The 20374-nt window shown below is 35.5% G+C and overlaps 2 protein-coding genes across 2 annotated transcripts; one reads left to right on the forward strand and one right to left on the reverse strand.

Moving 5' to 3' along the window:
• Window positions 2422-6458, forward strand: LOC109706254 (60S ribosomal protein L31). Its single transcript, XM_020227050.1, has 2 exons — window positions 2422-2597; window positions 5956-6458. Exons 1-2 carry the CDS (start codon window positions 2512-2514, stop codon window positions 6236-6238), a joined length of 369 nt encoding a protein of 122 aa, XP_020082639.1. The 5' UTR covers window positions 2422-2511; the 3' UTR covers window positions 6239-6458.
• On the reverse strand, window positions 6771-11971 carry LOC109706234. Its single transcript, XM_020227034.1, has 7 exons — window positions 11122-11971; window positions 10341-10638; window positions 9183-9392; window positions 8522-8695; window positions 7937-8134; window positions 7684-7797; window positions 6771-7480 (listed from the first exon to the last, which is right to left on the reverse strand). Exons 1-7 carry the CDS (start codon window positions 11940-11942, stop codon window positions 7145-7147), a joined length of 2151 nt encoding a protein of 716 aa, XP_020082623.1. The 5' UTR covers window positions 11943-11971; the 3' UTR covers window positions 6771-7144.

Here is a 20374-nt window from a genome sequence, read left to right on the forward strand (position 1 = left end):
TTATATATATAATAAGAATATTATATAATATAATATTATATATAATAAAATATATATTTAATATATAAATAATTATTATATATTTATAAATAAATATATAATAATATATTATATAAAAAATAAATTTTATATATATATATATCATAATATATATAGAGTCCGGCTTACCTAGTACTTCTATAGTACAGGCGATGCTCCCGTTACACTTAATAGTGTGTTTCGTCTTCGGCTTCAATCCCACGATCCACACCGTTAAAACTGATTAGGGTATTTAAATGTTTAGAAATAAAATTTATATTTTTTCGACATAGTTTACTTTATGATCAAAACATTCAATAATTGTTCAAATTTCAATGGCTATTATGACGGTTTGGAGTTAACGGTTGTAGAAGAATCTAAATTTTCTTCAAAATTTTTGATTAGAAAATTCTTTAAACTATATACGATTAAGGTTAACATTCTTTGATCTTGAATTTAAAAGTCTATGCTCAAATTTTAAGAGTATTCAATTCCCACCGTCCATTTTGACATAATATTTGTTTACTAAGTTAACGATATCGAAAAGAACTAAAATTTTATTCCCCTAAGAACTTCATATACCCTTAGATCATATTTATACGCTGTGGATTCGTTGATTTAGACGGCCCGTAGAAAGATCGGAACAACACTATATGTTACGGGTTCGAGCTCCCGTACTAAGAGTAGTATAAGTAGCCTAATCTATATATTTATAATATGAATAGCTACTACTCGATCTATAGTACGAGCTCCGGTACCTGTACTGTCGTAGGCTCATGTTTTTCGATTACTTAGGGCGTTCAAATCAACGATCCACACCGTTAACGTATGATCCTAGGGTATATAAATTTTAGGAATACAATTTTAGCTTTTTTCTGTATCGTTTACTTTGAAAATTAAATTATATCAAAATAAGGACCGCTGAAATTGAATAATTCTTTAAAATCTTTAGTATAGGACTTATTAAAATCAAGATCAAGAATGTTAACCTTAATCTATAAGTTTAAAGTATTTCTATCACAAATTTAAAGAATTTTAGATTCTTCTACACCGTTAACTCAAAACTCGTCTATAATAGCTATTGAAAATTGACAATTTTGAAAAATTAGGGTTTGATCATTTGAAGTAACTATGATATTTATTATATAATATATAATATATAAATTATAATAATTAAATATATTATGATAATTATTATATATTAATAATATATAATATATATAATTAGAGAATATATATATAATAATTATAATATACTAATAATATATATAATAAAAAATATATTAAATAGTTTTTCATCTATTTTTTCTTTTTTTTCAATCAAACAACTGTCATGGAAAATTACTTTTTTTTTTTCTTACAAACCAAACACAAACGATGTAAAACTTTTTTCTACTGAAAATTTTTTTTCCACCGAAAATTTTTTTTTTCACAGTTTTACGTGGAACCAAACACACCCTAAGCCAAGTATAATTGTCAGCAAAATTTCAAATTCGGCAGAAGGGGAAACGCGTGCATGTATTGCTGGAGATCTTCAAAAAAAAAAAAAAAAAATTCAAAATAACAATTACAACAGCTTCACCTTTTGGTATAGGGTGCATTCATTTTACCAAAAGTGAAGAGTGGTAAAATAATTTCTAATCGTAAATGCCCACTTTTATTGTCCGATTCATCATAAATTCACTTTTTGGTATAGGGTGTGTTTGTTAGTGGAGACTGATAAGGTAGTTTTCGAACGGAAATATTCATTTCTATTATTCGATTCATCGTAACTTCACCATGAGTCATAACTCAAACTTTACTAAAATATCTTAATTTACGTTGGTCCACCCCTAAGTCGAAATCAATTAAAGAAAAACAAAATAAATAAAATAATAAATTATTGACGATGGGGAACTTCTGTTTTTATGCTATTAACTTTCTGCTAAACAAACAATAAAATTGAAAAAACTTCGGTTTCGTAGTTATAAGAAGCAACAGAAGATAAGTAATGTTCATCTGAACTCTAATGCGCCCCTAAGTCTATTTCAATTTGAATTGCACATTCGGGCCCAAAATATTTTGGACCTGATGTTTTCAGATCCGGCAAAAAGCCACAAGGCTGTAAGCTATGTCTACTGTTAGTGGGCCAGATTTTTTGTTTTAAAGTATACGAATTTGGTCCGGCCTAAGGTCTATTTAAGTATTATTCGGTCCATTTGTTTCTTTGCCTTTTGATTGGTGTGCTTGCCCGCGGCCCATGAACACGCATTAGCCCACTCATTTGTGGGCTAGCGTTGTTTGGTGGGCGGATCGAGAATTAAATTACGAAAGTGCCGTCACGAATGATGGGGCGCGATTGTAATTTCGAACAATGACGGGGGTACTTTTGTAAACGCGCACACTATAAAGTGTCCTCTCGCAGCGATTTATTAGGGTTTCTCCCGTCGGCCGCCAATAACGAACTAGGGTTTTTGAAAGGAGAGCGGGGCGACGAAGAGGAGCGCGGCGGCGATGGTGGAGAAGGCGAGTAAAGGGAGGAAGGAGGAGGTGGTGACGAGGGAGTACACCATCAACCTCCACAAGCGCCTCCATGGATGGTATCCACTCTCTGTCTCTCCCCCTCCCCCATTCGTTCCTCTGATGCGTGTTCTTTACCCTTTCCTTGGAGCTTTGTATTGATCCCTATATAGTGGAGGCGGAGTGTTTGAAAATTAGGAATATAGATCGTTGTGAGTGTTGTTTACTAAGTAGTTCTTGATTCGTCGTGTTCCTTGTGATTTTGTCCGTTTTGGTTTATTTATGTTTTTGTGTTGGTCGATCCGTCATAGTTCATGGATTCCTTGGAATGGGATCATCCAATATATCGATGATTTTATGAGATGGGGTCATATATACGCTACATATATATCAATTTTTGAGGTACTCAACGATGCAGATCATGCGCTAGGGATTTCTTTCTTAGAATTATCATATTTAGAAAACAACAATGGGGAGAGTGTTTGAGGAGCGAGATCTGAGTGAGAAGTTGGAAACTGCTACGAGATTTTTTTTCTTGAAAGCACTTAACATTGTATATTTGGTTCGCCAAATGGGTTTGTATGTCTTCAAACGAGAAGCTGGAAAATTTTCTTTCAAAAGCAATAGGTAGTACTATGCACGCCCTTAAGTCAAACAGAAGCGAAGTTGTTTTCAACTTGGCAACACTTGAGTTTAATTCTTTTGTACAGGAGCGGAATCGTTTAACCATATATCAGTTCTTTTGTACAGGGGAGGAATCCCATTAGACTAGTGTCAAAGCAAACTGTGGCTCTGTGCAGTGTTTAAAAAAGCCCAAAAAGTCCAAAAAGCTCAAGGCCCACCTAGTCGCAAAGGGCTGTTAGAGCTTAGGCGCAAGGCATAGGCGTGCGCCCGAGAGAGGTAAGGCGCACACTTTCATAGAAAGTTGAAATAACTAAGGAATTTTTTACTATACTTTCTAATAATTATTAAGTAGCACTAAATACTTTTTAAAATCATATTATCACAATAAATATTCTATAACTACCCAAATAATCACCTTTTTAGAAGAAAAAAAAATGAAGAAAAGAAAAGAGCCAAGCAATATATATATGATAATTTTAAAAAATAAAATAATACAGATAAAGTTAAAGAACAAATTAGTTTTTTGTCTCCAATTGAAGGTCAGTATAAAGGTAACTAATAATTTAAAAACATATAGAAAACTTTGATGTAAAAAATATATAATTATAAGTACATGATCATAAAAAAGTAACATGTATAAGAAATTAACGTTTTGAGTCAAAGATCATTAAAAGGACATTATGATCATATGAAAGTTAAGTTTTCAAGACTCCAAGCCAAAATACATCACACTAGAAATGTTAATTAGTCCACAGTCGGACGTGCAGGAGAGAGGGAGAGCCGGAGGCAATGGAGGAGTGGGAGGAGGGACGTCGAAGAGGAGCGGAGAGATTTTGATGATTGTTTAGTATTTAGATTATGTTAGTTTAGAATTTTGGATTTATTTTAGATGTTTCAACCCATTAGACCAATAAATATATGGATCCAAACCCCCATTAGAGTATATAGAATGATATCTCAACCCGTTAGATGAAGAAGGCACACATTGAGTGTGTCTTGAGCCTAGAGCTAGGCACTTGCCTAGGCTGCCTAGGCGCACGCCCCTTGGCAACCTCGCCTGCCTAGGCGCGCGCCTAGGGCGCGCTTTTTTAAACACTGGCTCTGTGTTAACTTTATTACTTCCATTCGGGCCAATTCTCATATGGTTCATGCAAAGTTATCATGTTATCTACTTCAGCTATTAGCCAATATCCATAGTCTTTGGGAGACAATCTTTTGTGGTGCAAATGATTACTCATCTCATGTTTAGCATTTGTGGGTTGTCTCTTTTCATTTCTACAGTTCATTGATTTTGTCCATTGATCTTTAGTTTTCATTTTTCTTGTTCATTTGGAAGGGCCATGCTTTCTATAGTCTGTCAAATTGTGCTTGAGCAATAGAAAGGGTTCTCATCTGCCCCTTTTTTTTATTTCATTACATGCTGCATCTTGTTCTTATTATGTTGTCGGATGGGCCTATAAATATTAACCTGTTTAGGTTTGTATAAATGCTTAACTAGTCACTTTCTCATGAGGATGGGGAGCCAGTTTCATCTCCTTCATGCATTTTGTTGTCTTTTGGCCAAATATGAGGAAGGCGGGAAAACAATCAATACGGTAGTACCCTGCATTGCTGAAATTATTAGTTACTTGTGAAATTCTTTTAAAAAATATTATGTATAGTTGATGTTATCCTATAACATGTTTGTCACTAATAACGTAGGAAAAGTAATGACTTCAAATTGTAGGACTTGGAAAAAAAAAGAAATCTGGTGTGCTCCACAATTTGCTTCTTTTATGTATATTACATAGATTTTTTTAGCATGGAAGTGTTTAAGTACAATAATTTGCTAGCATACTGTTCTGGTGAGTTATATGTGGTACACGTGATTTGTAATCAGCCGTAAAACTTCAGTACAGTTATTATTATTACTACTAAATTTAGACTCGAGAAACTTAGCTATTAAATTTTGTTCTTTTACATTTTTGCAAGTATTGCCTTTTGAAGGTAAAGACACATTTCTGTTTCTGAACTTACAGTAATCTAAGTAATCTATCTCATATTTTGCCTTTTGAAGGTAAAGACACATTTCTGCTTCTGAACTTACAGTAATCTAAGTAATCTATCTCATATTTTGCCTTTTGAAGGTAAAGACACATTTCTGCTTCTGAACTTACAGTAATCTAAGTAATCTATCTCATATTTTGCATCTCATATTTTACCAATTGAATTTATCTGGAGATATGTTGAGTTCTTCCGAAGCATGTTATTGGTCCTGTATGTGCTGTATAGAAGAAATCATCAAGCATTATGTGAAAGAATAGATGTCAGGTAATAGTATGCTCATTTGAGGGTTTTCACGAGTTCCTTTCAACTTAATCAACCATCATTAATCTTTAATTTATGGATTTTGCTATTAAATGCTTCAGGTTAATTGTCATATTATATATTACACTGCACGTAATAGAGGTTCTACCTTTTGTAGTGGTAAAATGTATAGTCCCAGAATAATTTGAATTTTTGATGTGGGACCTTGTATGCATAACCTAGATAGAACAAGGTCGTATGCTGGAATATAAAAAAAAATCAGGGATATTATGTGGTACTACAACTTAAACTGGGTTGTTATGGATATTTGTTGGGTAGAAATATATATTTTATGATTTTTATGTTTCAACTTGTGGCAAAACTCAAACTGGTTAATGGTTACTGTTTGGCATTGAGGCTTACATTTGGTGTTGGACCTAGGATTCAAATTTCTTTTAGTTATTTCTCTAGGCTGTGTGCTTCTGCTTCTGCTCTATGATGCTTAGGCTCTTTTTAATGCTTGAGCAGCACTTTCAAAAAGATGGCTCCCAAGGCCATTAAGGAGATACGGAAATTTGCACAGAAGGCAATGGGTACCACGGATGTCAGAGTTGATGTGAAGTTGAACAAGCACATATGGAGCAGAGGGGTCCGGAGTGTACCGAGGCGGGTTCGTGTGAGGATTGCTCGCAAGAGGAACGATGAGGAAGATGCTAAGGAAGAGCTCTACTCCTTGGTCACCGTTGCTGAGGTCCCACCAGAGGGGTTCAAAGGGTTGGGCACTAAGATTGTCGATGAAGCCGATGATTAAATTTCCTTGTTAGTAGTCATTAATGCAGTGGATCTTTGTTTTGTCTTCTTTCAGTGAAATTTGGACTAAGCTTAAAATGCTTGCAACTGTGATACTCGTTGAGTTTGCCTCACGCATTTAAGTAGAACATAATCTTCTCTCCTACTCAATTTCTTTTATTTGTTGGATTTTGGTTTTTTACCTTTACAACAATATTAGTTGTCTGGCTGATGGGTTAAAATATTATGTTTGTGCTTTTGTACTTTTAAATTTTGTTACTTTTAAATTTAGTTCAACTTTTTTTCAATTTAGTTCGACTTTGTGTGGTTGACTCTCTCAATGTTTGGTTATGCAGTGTCCTAATAACATAATTTATTTGTGAAGCTGATTCAAGTTCTTTCTCTTTTGCACCCTTTCTTTTATACGTCTAATTTCTTGTTAGCACATGCTATGATAGCTGATATACGTTGCAGCATTCAGTATCCATAGTGCTAAAACACTTCTCTGAAACTCTTATCATCTAACCCCACGTTCTACCTCGTTCAACTTTGCCTGGAAGAAGGATCAATCGTAGTGTTTATAGGTGCAAGCCAGCAAACTATAACCTTACAGGGTGCAACACTCAATTATAGTGGTTCTGTGAAGTCAAATATTTCCATCTTCCAATAGAATCTATTTAGGAACACACAAAATTACATGTTTAAATCATGTGCTAGCCTGAAACCTGATCTGTATGGCACCATCTTTCCATAAGCTTTGCAGCCAACCTGACGCCAGGAAAGAAGGATCATCCACTCTTTGAAGCTGTTGCCGTAATTTTCAATATATGTTGACTTTATAGTGCCTCATTTCTTCAACCTCCAATCCTTCATCTCTACAAGACCATAACAAGAAACCCTAAGTCTCAGAGAACATCGCAAGTTATATTCATCCGGACCATACTTCTCGAAGGAGCTTGTATCTCGCATTTGCTTGTGATCTTTCCTTTTGTGTAGCATCTGCCATATTTCCAAAAGATGGGGAAACGGGAGGGGTCTTATCTATTATGGAAGTGAGGGGAGAATCTAGGTCGTCCAGATCATCATCGCTAGTATACCCCCTCCTCTGGACCATCGATGCCCTTCTGTCCAACTCAGCCTTTCCTCCTGCATCGGCCACCTTCTCAGCCACATCGGACGGTGAAGGTGGCTGGTAAGTGATAGGAGCCGCAGAACGTGGGAAACTACTGATTTGATCTTTGTCTGACAAACGCTCCAGCATGCTCTGCATGACAGGCAGACAAATAATCATCAGACTTCAAGAATGGTTACTATGTGTGAGTAGAACTAAGAGTACATAGCAAACTACAACAGAAAGATTTGCTCAAAACAACAAACTTTTTCATGAAGAGTTGCATATACAATCTGTTTCAATTAATAAGGCTAAACCATAGGTAGGAAAGTGGATAGAAGAAAAGACGGAAGTACCTCAGAATTGAGTTCCTCGAGGACTAAACCAGGAACAGGATCTGGACAGAACTCATCAGGTGTGAAATTGCATAGAATCCGAGTAACCAAGGACGAGCCAATCGAAGGACAGACCTTGAATGCTCATCCAGGAAGAAACAAAACATTAAGTCCATGCAAAAAATTAAATCAAAAGGAGATAACATAATGAGAAAGTTTCACATTCTTTTTTTTTTTTTAAAGAAAGGAGCAACTAAAAGTGAAAGAGACCAACCTCTTTTCTGATAGTCCTCTCGAGAAGCATGTCCTTTGGGAGCATCAAGAGGTCACTCAACTCATTGAGTAGATGAAAGGATTTCGATTCACTGCTCAGTCGTCTGTCATCATACTCTTCAGCAATTTGACCATCTATTCTAGGATCATCATCGTCCATACCAAACAGATCTGTCAACCATCTGGACCAATTGCCAATCTGCATAGTGGCATTCGTTGAATATTTGCATCATTTCAATTCATTGCCTACTTCAAGAACACAATTCTGTATTCAGCCATCACATTAACCAAACCAGCTGGGTTTTGTAAATATAATGGTCCTTCAGAACTTTTTGAGTATTTCTAGATCTTATATCAGAAAAGGGTTCTAAACTGTTTTTTTGTCAAGTGTTTATTGCCAGGGTATGATTATGAATAGGTTACCGTGCACAGGAATTTTTTTTCTTATCCTCCTCATCCATTAGAAGTGATATAGGTCTTTGAGGTTAAAGGAAGCTTCACAGAAAAGGATGGTGCCCTTGATCTAGAAAGGCAAAAGAAACTCTTTGCCAGTAAAGCATGAAGGTTAGCTGAATGAGGTACTTACAGAATTTTTCAGCTGTGCACCGGATCCAAAGCTTAAATCCCCAGCTGGAATTGGCAGAACTTTTGGGTCAACAATAGGATCGGAGACAGGATCTGTCGGTATCTCACTTTCTGATTCACGCAGAATGGCATTAAACATTGCGACATCTAACCGGGCTACACATTGTTCCATCACCTAATGACAATTAAGAGGTATGGGATTTAACTTTCCAAAAGAAGTTAAAAATTGCTGGAGTTCTTATTGCCTAGAACATAATATAACAGGATTGAGATATTGGAGCCAGCTTACTTTGCAAGAGGTAAAAAAAGGCATCTACTAGATGCCTAACTACGTAAGTACAAATGTACATGAATAAACAAATAAATTCACAAAAACAAGCACTTGAGCTTCACCAGTATCCAATGAAATGGTTCAATAAAAGCAATGAGCAGGACATCGGATCTGGCTCCAGTGAACTTCAATTAGGCGCAGGTTACTAGTCACTTGGGTCAACAATTCAATTTGCTTTTATCTTGGTTAACAAGTTTAGTGGTAACTTTGATATCCATCATTGCAAGTAAGCAATTTGACGTGAGAAAATTTTGCTTAAAATAATTCTATCAATGACATTTATCAAAGGACAAATACTAAGATAACGGCTATTTACTCTTCTTAACCATACCATTCTCGCCAGTACAGGCAAACAACCACACTCATGTCCTCCAGCACGTAGCGGACAGATCTTGGTAAAGGCATCATGAAATGCACTCTTCCAAAGGTTAATAGAGAAGCTCCCTTGCTGCTGATCGCCCAAAGCTGGTCCTAACACTTTCCCAAAAGATTTTGTTGTGTATAAATCCTCCACTGGAGATTGCATGTGGGGGGTTAATGCCTAGAAGCATGAGAACCATCTTTCAGAAGTTATGCAGAAAGAAAATTATCAACCACAATAAAATGAACAGAAAAGCAAAAATTGATGATCTAGAAAATTACTTCTTGCTAACAATTTTTTGTGCAATCTCTGAAACTTAAGAGGCTATACTTTCCTACTTTCATCAAACTTTTATAGACATAGTATGCGGCCGGACTAGTTAAAAATTAACTGTTTTAAGTTCATTCATAGTCCATGTTACAGCCCTGAGGGAGACTACTAAATATACACAGCACATAACATGATGAAATATTGAATTTCTGAAGAGCACAATGTAAACGAACTCCTAATTATCATATCAATGTAATACAGACAGCAGAGGTGCTTTCTGTAAATACAAATATCTCCTATTTATTATGCAAGTACATCGGCGGCTCTTTTTCTGCTATGTTCTTCATCACTGGACATTCACTACACAAGATAATAACTATCAAGCCTAAATTTCTCATTAGTCATTACCTACCATCTAGTGCTAATTTTTTGCTATGTCCGCATTGAAGCTCTACAATGTTTTTACCACCTCAGAAAGAAAGAACCAAAGTATTGTATGTAATAATTTTTCCTGCAATAAATTGTAGCCTCAATCATGACGTTATCGAAATCTTATGATAACTAGACAAACAGAACAAAAATTCTCTTTTCATAAGCCCATATGAATTAGTGGATCATTTTAATAAAACTGAACTAGTACATGTCAAGTTTTCCAATTTTATTAATTTTTCCTCCAATTGTTTTCATATTCTTTGCAGCCCGAACACCAATGCACATATTCAGGAAGTATATTAAAACATCAAGAAGATTAAAATGTTGACAAAATCAAATTAGTGGTCAAGTCAACGTTGAAATATTACCTAATAGCCAGCATGCTATGATGTCACAAGGAAAATAAGTACAGGAATATAATTTTACCTGCCACCATACTGACTCAACTATTCGGGAGAAGATCCAAGACTCGATCTTTTCTAGGGCAACTGTAAACGTGCCAGTCTCTTGCCAGTCATCTGCGAGTTGCATGGCAGTGAACTTTTTTGCTTGCTTGCTACCAGAACTGTTTTTCCATCTCGATGGAGTTGACTTTCCATCAAACTTTTTCGCATTCCCGTTAGATTCAACAGCCTTCAGGACTGGATTTGATTGCAATAAATTACCAAATGTTTGGGAAATGATCTCTCTCAGGACAACTGTGTTTGACAACCAAAATGTCAACCTTCAATAAAGCCCCAAAAAAAAAAATGTTAATCCAGGATGCAGAAATATGTAAAGAACATTTAGAATGAAAATCTCATTAAAAATATAAAGAGTAGAATGTTTAGATTGTCTTATTCAACCTTGATGTTGTAACTTGGTCCCTAAACTTTTCAACAAAACATTTACGAGCCTATCTGAGAACTTTCATATATATAGCAATTTCATCCCTGATTGTTAACGAAATTACAATATCCATTGACACTTGTTCTACAATTACCTTTCAACCCTGTTGGCAGTCAAATGTAATAAGCCATTTTCAGGATAAGGGGTTAAATGGTCACTTACAAGAAAAACTAGATCTTTTGGAAGGTAAAGCATGGAATCGCAATACATAAGAAAGTTCAAGGACCAAAGTAGTTGAGTTAACTATAAGGTCTGAGTTGCAACTTGAGAATGTACAAGGACTCTCCACTGATTTAGCGAAAAGGCAACCTACTTTTACCTTGAGACATCATTACCACAAGACTTGGCAATCAGAACAAGCCCAGAAGCCGTGTTTTTTGCAACAGTAGCCTTCTTATCTGGCGACCAATATTTGCAAGCATGAATATACAACCTAGAAAGCCTCCGTGCTGGCGTGTGAACCTTATGCGCCGAACTTCCATGCTCAGGAACTACGGAGTAAAGAGAAACCTCAAGAGCAGCTACTTCCCTAAGCTCCTGCTCCAGCTTTTCAATTCTCAATTCCATCTCCTCAATCTTTTGATATGCGCTCTCCTTATCATCATCCATAACATTCTCTTCTGTATCAATTGTTTCATCGTCTGTTCCAACACTTTGATCACAATTGGGAGCCTCATCCACATCAATCTCCTTAACCTCTTCGATGGTCTTATCATCAGTCTTGTCATCAGTTTCTTCAGACACATCTGATGAAGGCCTGGAAGGAACTTTCACGCTTTCTGATTTCTTACTGTCAAGATTTTTGGTATTAGTAGAAGCAGAAGCAGGTTTATCTGGTTTCTCTGATTTCTTTCGAGTATTGTTGGAGGTCTTATACTGCAGCTTGCTGCCACCCTGACGATTTGAACTAACTCTTGAGGCACGAGGATAGCTGTCTGTTGACTCTTTTTTAGCGAGCTTCTTGGGAACCCTTGAAGCTCGTTTTACCTTGGTTTCTTCATTACTCTGCATCTCCCCTTGAGATGAGAGAGAATCTCTTGCTGGCTCATAATCAGACTCAACATCCTTGCCTTGTTTTGCTTCCTTTTCCATGTCGCTTAAACGGTCATCCCTTTCCTCCGCATTCTCTTTGGCACCCATAACCAACAATCTTTATCACCACTTGATACCTATGCACATCATTGCAATGATGTTTATATACATCTTTGTGAAGCTTTTAATGCACTTACCAGGCAAATTATGGTCTTGTAGATGAATTTTGAACATAAGTTTTCGCTCCAGAAATTTAAATAATTAGTAGTTCAAAATTAATGAGCACTTTTTCAGTGTCAAACTTAATGTAGTAGCTCCACCTATTTAATACAAATTTATTCCAATGAGATTTACCAAAATTTTATGTGCAATTAAGTGTATGCTGGATTTTGATAAACAGTTTTTTTTGGAACAGGTTATTGAACTTAACCCCAGGAACAGCGAAGGATACCAGTAGCAGGATATGTAACCAAATTAAAAAAAAATGCGTAATATATCATAATTATAGTTGTGATAATTCCGATAAAATTGATCCTTACTACCTAATGATTATGCTAAATATACATCTTTCATAACAAACCATAAACAAGCGAAAAGCAATATAACAACATATAGCAGGAGAATTTCGGAAACAAATTTCATTCTACAATGAAAGAATCTACAACATTTGAAACAGATGTGAGTTTCATATGTAAAACTAAATCACACATTTCAAATTGTTGTATTTACTCTGCCTAGTACAAGTTAATCTCCAGAGTACGCGACTATATATGACGGACCTGGTGCCTCAGCATCAAAGCACTGCTACTGGCTTTCTCTCTTGACGTTAGACTAGATAACACGGATATTTTTTGCTATTTAGTCATGATTTGCATACTGATGTGATAAAGTGAAATATAGTCGCATCTCATGTTAATGTTGAAATATGCCACGTTACAAATACTTACAATTCAGATAAACAAGACAATATCACTCCAACACTTCAATATCACTTTTCATGAGAATGCATCGAGATTTAGAAAAGGAAAAAGAAAAAAAAAAAGATATGGCTGAATCAATGGAGTGAATTTCAGTGATCAACATCCACAACCCAACTTGTCAGCCTATATGAACTAATTTGAGTTACTATCCCGAATATGCTACTAAGATCAACGCAAAATATAGAATAATTGAACAAAATAAACCAAATCCTCAATACTTAACAAATAACATTCACAAAAGAAAAAAAAAAAAAAAGATGCTAGGGACCAAATTGCATTCTAAGGTTTTGTTTGAATGTTGGAATAAGTTATACCGACAACTTATTCAGTATGAAAAATTTCTCTGTCTGATTGAAAGGTAGGAGTTTAATATTTTCTCCTTGAAATGTCTTACCATCTATAATTTATATTCCACCTGGGATGTGATTTCACTTGTTCCTATAAAATAAGTTGAAGGCCGAAAATATTGTTCCAATCTAGAGATTTGATCACACTTCTAACTTCCAACCACAATAGAAGATCTTACCGAATAGAAATCAGAAAAGCTGCAACATCCACTAATTTTGTCAATAAATGTACAAATACCTCCCAAATCTACTAAAAGAACCACAAAAGATGCAAGATTCTGCCAATTTAGCAACTATCTCATCCAAGTTCTTCAAATGTTGATCTATACATATCAATGTGCTTCCAAGAACTCATAAAATTAACGGATAAACCAAGAAATTCAACCCTGTTCAAGTTGAAATCATTCGATCCTAATCTATAATCCAACATGGAAACATACGAAAAAGGGGACGGATTGAAAAAAAAAAAAAAATGCACCTCCGAGGCGCCACGACCAAACAACGGGGATCATCCAAGAATGGGATCTCGCATAATTTACCGCAAATTAAGAGAGAAAAAGCAACGGAAAACACTATTTGATTCGTTCAAGTATCAAGAAAGGATGCTGTAAAAATATAAATGAAAATATTCAGAATAAAAAAGAAAAGAGAGATAGATAATTAGCGAGATACTCACAGAGCTCCTCTCTCTCTCTCTCGCTCTCTCTCTCTCTCTCTCTCTTTCTCTGCGCAATTTGTTGTTGTGTGAAGTTTATGGCCGTTAGTGTGGAGAGAGAAGTGATACGAGAGGANAATATATATATATATATATATATATATATATATATATATAGAGAGAGAGAGAGAGAGAGAGAGAGAGAGAGAGAGAGAGAGAGAGAGAGAGGGAGGGTGGGAGTTTTTTAAAGGAGCGGAGTCCCGTCACCTCCTTTGTATCAATCTTTGCGACTTTCCCAGGAGAATCGAAGTGAAAAGAAAAGATGTAGCGACACAGGATATTTATGGTTACCGGGCAGTGAGGATACTCCCGATGACCAACAGAGTGGCGAAGCAGCGGTTCCGTTCCGTGGTCCCTCCTCAGCGGTCTGCGGTGACTGGCAGAGTGTCGGTGGACGGAAGTGACCGGAAGTTCCCGGTTGCCTTGTCCTCATCCGCGTCCACTTGCTCCTCCTGAAATATCGCCCTCAGAGTCGCGGAAAATTTACGAGAATGCCATGCTGAAAACGGTGTGACCGGTGTTTCCGGGTTCGTGGGCCGGAACGTGGGCCCACGACAGCGATTGGGGGCGGGGGGTGGAGGGGTCGGTTGCGACAGGGGCCTATACTGCTCACAAATATTAATTGTCACGGCTCGGTAGGGACTATAATGATTGTTCCTATTGGGCTCTTTCATATATATATATATATATATATAAAATATTATTGCATGCTCATCGGGTTCTGATCATCCGCATAGGGACTAATCGTACGGACCACATCGGTTAAACCAAAGAATGCAAAAGAGTGTTTGATGTTTAGTTGGAAATTGAGGCTGAAATGATTATGAGCAATGCTACTTACACTGTTACAGATGAAAAATTGGATGTAGTTTTAGACTTAAATCTATCCAATAGTTCATATAATTTTATTTTTATATCTTTAGCATTAAATAATCAGGAACATGAAAAGATTAATATAAAAAAATAAAAGATGGAGAGATTGTTTTGATATATAGATAGCGTTTGCTTGGCGATTATTAGGGTTACAATTTGAACTGGTTAGATCAAGTTGAAGACTAATGTTAATTTAGATCCTATCTATACTGAATCTAGCCGGATTTTTTGTTTGATTTCTCAATCCTGTTACAATCCAAGTCTCAAATCTAGAACACCTGTTTGATTGTGTAGAATGTGATCAAATTGAAGCTAGCCATAACAAGGGTAACAATGCGACAAGAGAGATTTCCTACACTCTCTGTAATTAGCATATGGAACTGGAGATGGTGTAAGGTCCCTAGGATGTACCGAGTAGTTCCATCTAACACATGTTGGTACAATCAATGGTGATTGCTATTTCTTAACCAAACCTCAATAGATAACAAGTACACAATTAACATTCTCTAATACAATTTAGTTTTGCACCTTTAGAAGAATCTATTAAGATTTCCTCGCTCAATTTGCACTTCCGAAACAGGTGTGTCCAGATAATGGATATGAAGCTCCTCAGATTTTTCACTTCCACTATCTAGTCAATGCATCGTATCATTGTTCTATCAACTCAAAATAAATACCATATTATTCGGGAAAAGGAAAAAATATAAAAAATTTACTTGCATTATAAGATTAATTTCCAGAGTCCCATTCTTTTTATATTAGCGAGTTAGGGTAAGACATGTCATGTAATATGATGATAGCACAATAGAATTTCTCCCTTAGGTATGAATCACCTATAAGTCTTATGTAAATAACATATGTCAAAAGAAAGACTATGATTAAATTTCTCAACATGATGTCTTACCAATAGGATAAGGAGCTTGATAAAATGATCTTAAATGCCACATTGTTTTCTTTTTTTTTCTTTTTTTTTTGAGAGATAGTTAGCATATTATCTGTTTCATTCATTTCATTTAGAAATAAACTTAACTGAAAATATGAATTAACTAGAATTCAAATTTGGAATATCTAGTACCAAACAACAGATCCTTTGCCACTTCCACTAGGAACGGCTGGTGACATTTTCATTTCCAGCCATGTCATATTAATACTTTAGTCATGACAATTTCATGAGCGGTAGGTTAGGTAGCATAGCAATTCATGAGTTGCTACCAACTATAGGAGCCCTAGCCTATTCTCACTTTCAACTATAATTGTCACAGCATACGACACTTTAATGTGACAAAATGCACATAATTATGTACACAACTATATAAAAATTACTTAACCTTGATTCTTTAATATTATTAATTTTCATCGAAAAATTGTGCTTTACTATAAGTCCATGTAAAATCTGAATTGAAAACTCGACTTTCTTATCTCAATAACTTTTGATTAAAGACCTAATTCACCAAGCAGCTGCTCCGAGTGTAATTGGACGGTATGCCTCTTCGAGGTGAGCATATTCTTCTAAAGAACAGAAATTTCATATTGCACAGATACAAATTTGAGCGTCACAGCAGACAACAATGTTCTTGTCCACGTATTGCAATCATTTTTAATTTGTGAAAACTTATTAAAAGTTTATAGATAACAAATAGGCCCACATTAAACTCCACATTGGACGTTCCAATGGAGTGACTAGTAATAGAGAGGAGTAAACGCTCGTGCATAGTGAAGTGGTGGCAAGCTCACGTGCATCACGTGATCATCAGCAAAGTGGGAGTAACGTTGCTGCGTCCTGGGCTTGTGTAGGTGGGGGAGCACACACTTGTGCGGGGGTGAAAAGGTAATTTCCTCAACTTACGGGGGCCACTCTTTATGGAAACTACTGCCAACGGGTGTGTTAAGATTCCTTTTAATTAATTCGTCGTGGGTGGTGGAGTTGTAGCCAATGGCGGGCCGTAGAAGCTAACCTTGTGACGTCATCCTTCAACCTGGGCCCCACCGTCGAAATTTTGTTTAATTTCCCTGTGGAGTTTCCGCCTGCTCAAATCACGTAAAATCCAGGCGAAAATGATTGATTGATATACACGTACCTTGAAGAGATTGGACGGCCCAGATCACACGAAGACCGAATTGGTTAAATCCGTCAACTTCATAAAATTCGAACGATAGATCATTGGCATCTACAGCATATAATTTTCAAAATCCAATCCATTTATAGTAGTACAGTTCTACGAATATTAAATTAATATTAATACTCACTTATTAATAATAATTAACAAAAATTTTATTACACTTTTAGTAATAGTAAGGATGATAATATTTGATGGTGTATTAGCACAGTCAAATATGTTTGAAATTAATAGGATAAAATTAAAATTAAGACAATGTGAATTGATATAATCAAAACAAACAGTTTCGACTAAGTTAAACTTTGCTGGCATTTAAAATATTCTAGCTATGAATGTTAATTTAGACAAAATATTTGATCAATCTTACTTATCTAATGTTTGGAAAATGACCGTGATTTGACACTTCTAAGTTCTAAGCAATGCTCTCAACGAGATACGCTTACACGTGCTCTCTTAATGTACACAACCCACAGTGTACCGAAGGGTCGTCGGTGAGCAACTTCGTTGGACGTGAGTTTGATCAATTATATCAATTATTATATCAACTTCGTCGGCAAACTGATGAACAGTGAATTAAGCATATAAAGTATTTCTGATAGGGGTGCACTTGGGGAGGAATTCTACACTGTCACACTTACACCACGTCATCAATAACAAGCCAATCGCATTTCATCTTTTCAAACAAAAATATAATAAAAATACTTTTTTACAATCATGATAGAACATATATTCTCAAAAAAATTAATTTGATTAATTTATTACGTCACGTCACTAATATATCCGTTGTTTTTTAGAATTTTTCGCACTTGAGTATTCATAGCATAGCTTGACTTTATCTTTCTACTAATCAAAAGGTTGTCGTCACACGTCAACATCGGCAGCCGTCTCCAGTTGCCATCTTGCCTGGCCAACCGACACTTGATGTGGTGATGTCCTCCCCCCGTCCCCAGTGATAGAGCCAGAGCCTCGCCTCTTTCATCAAATCAGAGCCGAAATGTTAATTCAAAATTTCATTTTTTTTTAAGTTTAAAACTTTAGATACTATTTCATCTGTTTTTTTTTTTTTTTTTCCTTTTTCCTTAGATCATTTGTTGACGCGCTGATTAATTTATATGAAGCTTTGAATTGCCTATGTGAATTAATCAAATTTTCTGTTGTGAATGTCCGTTGCGTCAATAACTTTTCTAAGGCGGGCATAAGGCATCTATCTATTTCTTTCAGTACTAGTCACCAGTAATCTTCCTCCAACTACACCCTTCAGGAAAGCCCCTCGCTGCATAGCCAAAGAGATCCCATTGCCAATTTTTCATTCTACCAATGCCGAGATAGATCCAAAACTCACTGCATGTTACTCTATTCATGGAAAGGAAATGAAGGTACTAAAACTGCATAGTTCAGAAGTATATAGGATTATTGTTCTCATCTCTTTAGATGCCTCTTAGGGTGCGTTTGGTTCGCACTATAAAAAATTACTAGAAATAAAAAGATGTCCGAAAATTTTATTCATATTCATTCTATTACTAAAAATGTGGTATTACTGTGTTTGGTTCGTACGGTCATATTATTTAGTCATGTTATTTAAGATTACAAAAAAATATACAATTAATTTATTTATTTCTTTAATTAATTTTAGATAATGCTACAAAAAAATTTAATATTTTTTTAGAAAAAGGGGAGAAAGAACATAGGTTAGAGAGAGAAAGCATAATTAAAGAAATAGGAAGAGAAATAGAGTCGAGATTAGAGGGAGTGAGAGAATTGAGATTTTAGGGGAAAAAAGGGGAGAGAGAGTTTAATTTAGAGAGAGAAAAAGAATTGGAGTTTAGAGAGAAAAAGATAAGTTTAAAGAGAGATATGAGGTTAGAGTGTAAAAAAAAATAATAGTAACTATCCGGCGGATAGGAAGAAAGAAAAAGATTAGATATATTATGATTATCCCAATCCATTAATATGAAGATACCACACTCTCTCAAGAGAATGAGATTAGTAATTTGGGATGAATCTCATTCCCAAGTAAATCTAATATTACTAACTAGATTACTTAGTGCACTTAGCAAAACACCGTCATATTTTGTTATTCCTGTTAGATTACTAGAAATCTTAAAAAGATAATGCGAATCAAACGCACCCTTACGGTTAAAAAGGAGAAGGAAAAAAAAAAAAAAAAAGCTTCTGCATACAATTGCCTAATTAGCTTGGTAAGGTGGTCCTGCTTATTCACTGGTCGCACGAGTTTTGGTACGACAGGTCGTTCATATTATTCTGCACCATGGTGCCCAGAGAATAAAATGTTTTTCAATTGTTTGGGATAAAGGAAAAAGAAAACAATTCGGTACAAATTAATATACCATGTAAAAGAATAAAAAACTATGACGTACACTCTCCTACCACATAACATGTTCTTCACCTTTCTCTCTCACTCGTGTTTTTTTTTTCTTTTGCCTTTTTTAATCCCCTTATTTTTCTGCTTTTGCTGCCGCGCGCAATGAGCATCTAAGCCATAACTAGTACATAATGCTAAAGAAGCAAGTCAAAAGAATTTAGAATGCATGATTACGGCTACACAAATTGCTTAGTTACTTTTTATGAATTTAGAGAGCACCAAGTTCCAAGAGGGAGTAACTATGCATTCCCCTATCCTCCATTATCAATTTATGCCTACAAAAAGATGGGCATCACAAGAGGCATCTGCAAAAGCACCGAACAATACTTAAAGGCTCTATAGCGACAACAATTAACTTTAGGAACTCCATTGAAAAAAAAAAAAAAAAAAAAATTAAAAAAATCTCTCTGTGGTTTCACACTTTTTCATTTTACTATCATGTGGTTTAAAGTTTATTAAGTTAGTACCCTGTGGTTTCTCACTTTATCACTTTAGTACTCTGTGGTTTAAAAGTGTATCAAGTTAGTACCCTGTGGTTTTGCACTTTATCACTTTAGTACCCTGTGGTTTCACACTATCACTTTAGTACCCTATGATTTAAAAAGCCACAGGATACTAACTTGATACAAAATTAAAACCACATGGTACTAAAGTGATAAAGTGCAAAACCACAGGGTACTAACTTGATACACTTTAAACCACAGGGTACTAAAGTAATAGAGTGAGAAACCACATGGTACTAACTTGATACATTTTAAACCATAGAGTACTAAATTGAAAAAAATTGAAACCACAAGGAGAGTTTTTGAAGTTTTACCAAAAAAAAATGGAAAAGAAAGTAAAGACATGTATTCATACAAAAGGAAAGTTTTGATTTGTATACCCCACCAGAAAATCTTAAATTGGAGGCATCAGGAAAAGCAGGCAACAAATTTCCACTACGAGAAGATCTTAAAAAGTAATAATTACTTATAAGAGGAAGAATCGAGTAACAAAGAAGCAGCCTAAAAAGTTCATGTAAGTTTGCGATATTACGAAACAAAGGCCCGTATCTTTATTTGGTGTACCAAAGTTACATGCCAACGCACTTTAGCGACTCGAGTCACCGGTGAACTAACTTTGCCA

Source organism: Ananas comosus, linkage group 2 (genome assembly GCF_001540865.1).
Source record: "Ananas comosus cultivar F153 linkage group 2, ASM154086v1, whole genome shotgun sequence".
Lineage (NCBI taxonomy): Eukaryota > Viridiplantae > Streptophyta > Magnoliopsida > Poales > Bromeliaceae > Ananas > Ananas comosus.